This window comes from Eufriesea mexicana, unplaced genomic scaffold (assembly GCF_001483705.2).
Source record: "Eufriesea mexicana isolate 0111107269 unplaced genomic scaffold, ASM148370v2 scaffold54, whole genome shotgun sequence".
Taxonomy (NCBI): Eukaryota; Metazoa; Arthropoda; class Insecta; order Hymenoptera; family Apidae; genus Eufriesea; species Eufriesea mexicana.
The window spans coordinates 41563-48014 of record NW_016908236.1 but is presented as its reverse complement, the minus strand read 5'-3'; the positions used below and the strand labels follow the sequence as shown (position 1 = coordinate 48014).

Sequence of the window (6452 nt, the reverse complement as noted above, 5' to 3'; positions counted from 1 at the left end):
TAATTTTCCTTTTTAATTGTTTCTGTTAGCGTGTACAAAAATTTTACATTTTTATTTTAATCACGATAGAAATGATGAACATAGCTGTTATGTTTTTAAGAAAATAGTTTTATTATAATCGTACGATTTTTATACGGTCGACGTTGAGAGTCGATAAAATACAGATACCATAGGAGGCGTTAGACGTATGAAATAAATACATAATAGCTTTACAGACGACCTACGACACCAAATAATTCAGTCTAGTCGATTTTCTTTTTAACAGCTTGTTTTGATATAGTTCTCCAGCACAATTTCTTCAACCCGCAAACTAGTAGTATCAATGTTATCACGTAAAATATTGCCACGTCAATGGAATAATAGTGAATAACACCCATGTACCTAGAACAAATTGATATCGTTAATGAAGTATACTTAAGGTTCATACATAGGTTTCTTGGAAGAACTTCATCGTACCTCGTAGAACTTTTCAAATGTTCAGCTCCCTTGTGCTTTGCAACGTGTTCCACCCACCAGGTAGCCAATTTTCTAGGGTTGATTGGCAACTCTCGTAGCAATGTACTCCTCTTCTTAGCTGCTGTTCGATACGAATTGTTGTGCACTGCAGTTACCTTGAGGATTCCTTCTCGAAGACTCCCGATGGACAGTCTCGCCAGGTCCATCACCAGGGCGTAGCCCAATTTTTCTGCAAAAGTCACTCTTTAAACCTCTTTGACCTCTACTCTTCGAAAAACTAATCTTCCTTAGAATCCTTTCAGCTTTTCGTTGAAAAGATTATTCGATTACTCTCGTCACAAATTTTACGTATCGATTGAGAAGAGGTATCCATGGCCCTAGAAGCCTAGAACCCTATAATATCTCTCGAAGGATTATCTGCATAATTCTTTTTCCTCATCGACCAACTCTCCATCTTGAAACTCACGATTCGTGGTCGGACTGATACCAAATTGATACTCACCGATATCAGAAACCTGGGTATCAAATAGACATCGATTGAAGAAACATCAAATTTCAATCAACTGATTGAATATTAATCCTTTCGCTATTTTTGGTGACTATAGTCACCGGCCACAAAAATTGAGTAAAAATTAAGACAAGTGCTACCGTTCCCCTTAGCTCTCTTCGCCAAGAATTGCAAGCTCTATCGCGATGATCGATCTTTCCTTCTTTGTTTTCCTTCGAAAGACTTGGCCTCGAATGCTAAAGACTTCACGATCGTAGCATTTCCATCATTAGCACGACGCTTCGTTCCACGGAGGAAGAGATTTCACTGCCATACCCCCCTTAGCGAAAGGGTTAATCGTCATAATTGGTATCGATCCGATCACTGCTCATTATGTAATGAGACGAAGCACGAAATACACTGATTCATTTCATATTTTCATCCCTTCTATTTATAAAAAGAATTGATCTCTATTCCTCGTGGATGAACTTGATAAGTTAGGTCCAGATAAAGTTAAAAATTTTAGGAACTCACCAGCTTGAGCCGCGTTTCCATCATGGTCGCAGAAGACCGGCAAGACGAGGGTAGGGGCGCCATGATAAGCGGCCTCGTGCAGAGACAGAAGTCCACCGTGCGAGACGAAGGCTCGAAGCTTGGGGTGGCCCAGCAGCTCTTGCTGCGGCCACCATGCCGCCGTTCTGACGTTCGATGGCAGATCTTTGATCTTCATGCCTTCCCATTTCCACACGACGTTGTACGGGAGTGTGGCGAAGGCTGCCACAAAGATTTGACGCAGCGCCTCTGGCATGCCCGACGCGCGGACCGACGATCCCATGGAAACGAAGATGAAACCTACGACACGTTTTGATTATGATGAACTAGTATTAGAGATGAATTAGACATGGTCTGAACATGGTCCATTGCGGGATGGATTGTTTGTCGAAGAAACGATAGTTACAGAGAGGAGAGATTGGTCCTAAGAGGTTTCTTCTCCGCTGTTCCTCATCCGTTATGGCTACTCGAAGCTTGGGTCTATTCGCGGGATATTCGGGTTTTAGTTACTTTTCATACTTCTCCTATACTTTTATCATTTAATACTAGAGTATTGTCTATTTAGGTCCTATTCCTGTTTTCTTTTATTCAGTCATCATCAGTAAAAATGGTATAATTGTTTCAAAAGGATATCAGTGCCCCGTATTAACCCCTTCCCGTGCTATTTAGCTCGACGAAGTCTGGGCCCAAATGGTAGGCATCAAATAAACCAGACTCATACTCGAAAACAGTCGCAATACTAGCCGAAATGTAAATACGTGTGATACAGTCAGTTTTACGCGATACTACTGTTGCGGAAGTAAACTCTAATCCTTTTTCCTTTTACAAATATTATAAATATATTATATTTTATAATAGATGACACTTTCAAAACTATATTTAGAAAAATATTCTGTTCACGAGTCTCACTCGTGATATTCATGTTTGGACCAAAATCTTCGTCACGAGTCAGACTCGTCATTGTAAGGGAATGGGTTGAGGATAGAATGACTGTTTCTGATAGAATCAATGCTAACTTTCATTCAGATAGAGGCGTAATGATACGTTTCTATTTATTTCCCTCACGCTACTTTATTACCAGACTTTATATTACCTGTCGACGCTGTATTCAGACACACGTTGCAGATCGACGATCTAATATCGAATGCGAGACATGGAAATCCCCGTTACGCAATTCGAGAGAATATTTAACTTCCAATTTACATCCTATGATCTGATCTATTGTATCCGTTATCGATCGGAACTCGAGAAACCTGAGACGACCATTCTTCATATTCTAGAATCTAGGTTGTAGACTGCGTTACATCATGTATCAGGTTATATGAAATCACGATCAATAACGCGCATTTATAATCCTCTTTGTTAACAGAGGCTGCGACTGCGAAACACGGAGACTGCGAAAATTGGAACTCGAACTCTGCCGAGCTTCCCACGGCAGAGAAACGCTAAATACCCTTCGACGCGCCTTCCTTGTCTCCACTTTCTCCAGCGGATCGAAGGAATCAACGTAATTTTCTACTAACAACACCACTCGACTTAGAATATCGACTCACCGCGTTGCAAGAAGCTCTCCAAATCGGGACTCAGCTGAGTCGCAGGCTTGCAATGGAGGCATGCGACGTTCACCACGTTGGCCAAGTAAGGCACCGAGTCAGCCACGCTGTAATGACTGTTCTGCAATGTCAGGGGAATCTCCGTGGTCAGATCTCGTACGTCTGGCAACTGGTTCCCTGTGGGACGAGATTCTTCCAGAAAAAGGAAATCATCAGCTAGGAAATCAGTGGAGAATAAAGGATATACCTAGATACTTCCTCAGAACCGGTTGAAGATATCCGCTGATCATGATCCAGTGCATTATCCTCAGGGTAACGAGGCAGGCGGCGTTCAAAATCCTTTGAAGGAAGTTCATGTCCTGTGTCAGGGATTTGCCGAAGTACGGTGTGACAGACCATGGCGATGGGTTCCCTTGGCGACTCATGGAGCCGCTGTACAAGGCCACCTGTATAAAATGTCCAGTGACGGGTAATTGGTATTGCCATAGGCTTAACGTCGATGAAGAATATTCTCTTTGTCGAAGGGAATGGGTAATCAGATTAGGTGTGCTACATGGACCTAACTTTGCTAGTTGCTTGAGTCTCATTTACTGTAATCGACATTTTGGAGATTCGCTAGGTTGCTGAGCTTATGGGATTGAAGATAAGTACCGCTTTTAGATATTAAGGAAATTAGTATCGTCGATTAGTATCAATATAGAACGTGTTGATATCGACGAAGATTATACGGTAATTAAGAAGCGAATTGTTACCGTGTTCAGCATAATAGTGGGTACATCTTCCCCATGAAGGACCCCGAGAAGGCACTCGGGAAAGGCCCCGTCCACGACCGCGATGTCCCATCGAGCATGAGGATCACCTTCGGGTCTTCTCAGCCAAGATACCGATAATTCGTCGCGAAGAAGAGCCTCGCAGGCCTCCCAGGCATATCGCATTGCATCCCACGGTGAGATGGGCATTTCGTCTCGGAACCTTGCCCCGACCAGGTCCCATTCTGACGTGTAATTCCCGACGTAAGCCTGTCGATGATGAAAACGCTCTAAAAACTCTCCCAAAACCAGTCTCCTCGTGAAATATTCTATCATCACCCTCTTTGACGATCATCCCGTGGACAACGTGTCGCAGATTCTTGAATAATACCTCGAAGAATTATAAAATATTAGCATATTTCAAGCCAGGTATATGGTGACACGAGAATAAAGAGATAGAAAATTCGAAGTTTATGCAAATGGACGAGTCGCTTATATAACTGATACTCGAATTTATCTGTATTTTGGAAACGATTGAATCTTCAGCCTGGTCTAGGTCTATTTTATAAATTGCTAGGGATATCTAGGATAGACATTTGTCATAGAAGATTTGGACCCTTTATTTTTGCTTGTTATCCAGTACAACAGGACGAGTCGCTCATGTAACTAATACTCGAATTTATCTATAGTTTGGATATGGTCGAATTTTCAACTTGGTCTAGGTCTATTTCATAAATTGCTAGGGATATCTATGACAGACATTTGCCATAGAAGATTTGTACCCTTTATTCCCGTATCAGTCTGTACAACAGGACGAGTCGCTTATGTAACTAATACTCGAATTTATCTGTACTTTGGAAACGGTTGAATCTTCAGCCTGGTCTAGGTCTATTTCATAAATTGCTAGGGATATCCAGGACAGACATTTGCCATAGAAGATTTGGACCCTTTATTTTTGCTTGTTATCCAGTACAATAGGACGAGTCGCTTATGTAACTAATACTCGAATTTAGTTATAGTTTGGAAATGGTCGAATCTTCAACCCGGTTTAGGTCTATCTCATAAATTGCTAGGGATATCTAGGACAGACATTTGCCATAGAAGATTTGGACCCTTTATACCCTTGTCAGCCTGTACAACAGTTTCCCGGTGAAACGAGAAGTTTCTCTGTCCAAGGCACGCCAGCGGCCATCAAATTCCCCAAGCTATCCGACTCGTGTTTCCGCGATCTATAATTCAGCAGCTGTTTGCTCGCGTTACAAACACGAATCAATTCGCGTCCAGTCTCTTTTATAACCAGCTCGCTACTTCCGGCACGCTGCATCCTCATAATCTAATAAACTTCCAGTTTACAACCTGGATCTGGAGCCATCCTCGAAAGGGTCGAAGCATGCTCGGAAACGTTTTCTGTTACTCTCTAAGAGCTCCCTGATCAGCTTACCCTTTACAATTAAACGGGGACAGAAGCACCGAGTCTAATGGAGCCGATTTCCTTCGGGGATCGTGAAATCTGGCTACCTGTCGATCCCCGGACCACTTACCACCGTTTACGCGGTATCGGCTAAATAGCGAACTCAGTGGCCTCGTTCGAATTTCCCCGAGGGAACCCTTTGATCCTTCGACAATGCTGGGAAACCGCTAATTACCTCGAAGATTGGCGGAACGAACTCCTGCAGTCCGTTGTTCGCCGCTGGTCCCGGAAATGCGCTCAGTAGCGTCACGTTATGACCCCGTGCCTTCAGACTAGTGCCCAATGCGACGAATGGAACCGTGTGCGACTTGGTACCGCCCATGGTGGCTAGCAGGACGTTGTACCCTGTCGTGGAATCACAGTGAAGTAGGATAGCGAACAGGATGATCGCTCGATCCATCCAACTAGCCATCTTTAGGCCCATGTCGTCGAGTCTCTTTTGGTGTCTCAGGTACTGGTGATCTATCTGAACCCTACACTCGATTCACAACACGCGTCTCTGTTTACAGAATCTCTCGACACTAGGAATAGTACCATCGTCGAGGTATCACGTATAAACACTTTAGGCTATTTCGCAAAAGTATCTGTCTTATCTTATCTATCTATCGTGCGAATTCGAGTCTCGATATTCTGCTTTATTCGCGCCACTTTTAATTCGTTTATCTGTTACAGATTAGGCCAGACAGCGCCGAGGCTTTGAAGAGCGTAGCAGAGTGACCGAAACGTCTGATTTTGGTGAGTCGAAGCACGGTTATATACACACTGGTCCATCAAGGCGCGACGTCCCGGGAAACAGGCTGATCCATTATCATTGTAATGACCGGCTGACAAGAAAAAGACGGCCATCGATCGCCCGATGGCCGATTGTCGTGAACCAGACGGGAGATGGAAAAAGAGACGGCTTTTCTCCGGCCAAACGCGTCCATGGAACCACGGGACGGCTATTCCTTCGTTATTCTTACACGAAGCCACCGAGCATGACCGATCACGTTCGTTTCCGTGATTCTTTATTCTGCCTCGGAGCCCTGAAATCACACCAGAGAACGAAGATGATTTATTTATTCGCGCCGCTACTATGTAGTGGCTGCTTTAAAAAAGACGAGAAAGGAGAAAAAGCAGGGAGGGAATGGTTAGAAAGGGAGAAGGGAGTAGCTGGTTCGTGTTTGTTCTCTCCGCTGTTTCAC

At 43.7% G+C, this 6452-nt stretch overlaps 1 protein-coding gene across 1 annotated transcript; it reads right to left on the bottom strand.

Moving 5' to 3' along the window:
- Window positions 1-242: 242 nt before the first annotated feature.
- On the bottom strand, window positions 243-5680 carry Ugt50B3 (UDP-glycosyltransferase family 50 member B3). Its single transcript, XM_017909951.1, has 7 exons — window positions 5444-5680; window positions 3801-4067; window positions 3296-3494; window positions 3049-3225; window positions 1478-1795; window positions 457-685; window positions 243-381 (listed from the first exon to the last, which is right to left on the bottom strand). The coding sequence occupies exons 1-7, from the start codon at window positions 5678-5680 to the stop codon at window positions 243-245; spliced, it is 1566 nt and encodes a 521-aa protein (XP_017765440.1).
- Between the last annotated feature and the right edge of the window lie 772 nt (window positions 5681-6452).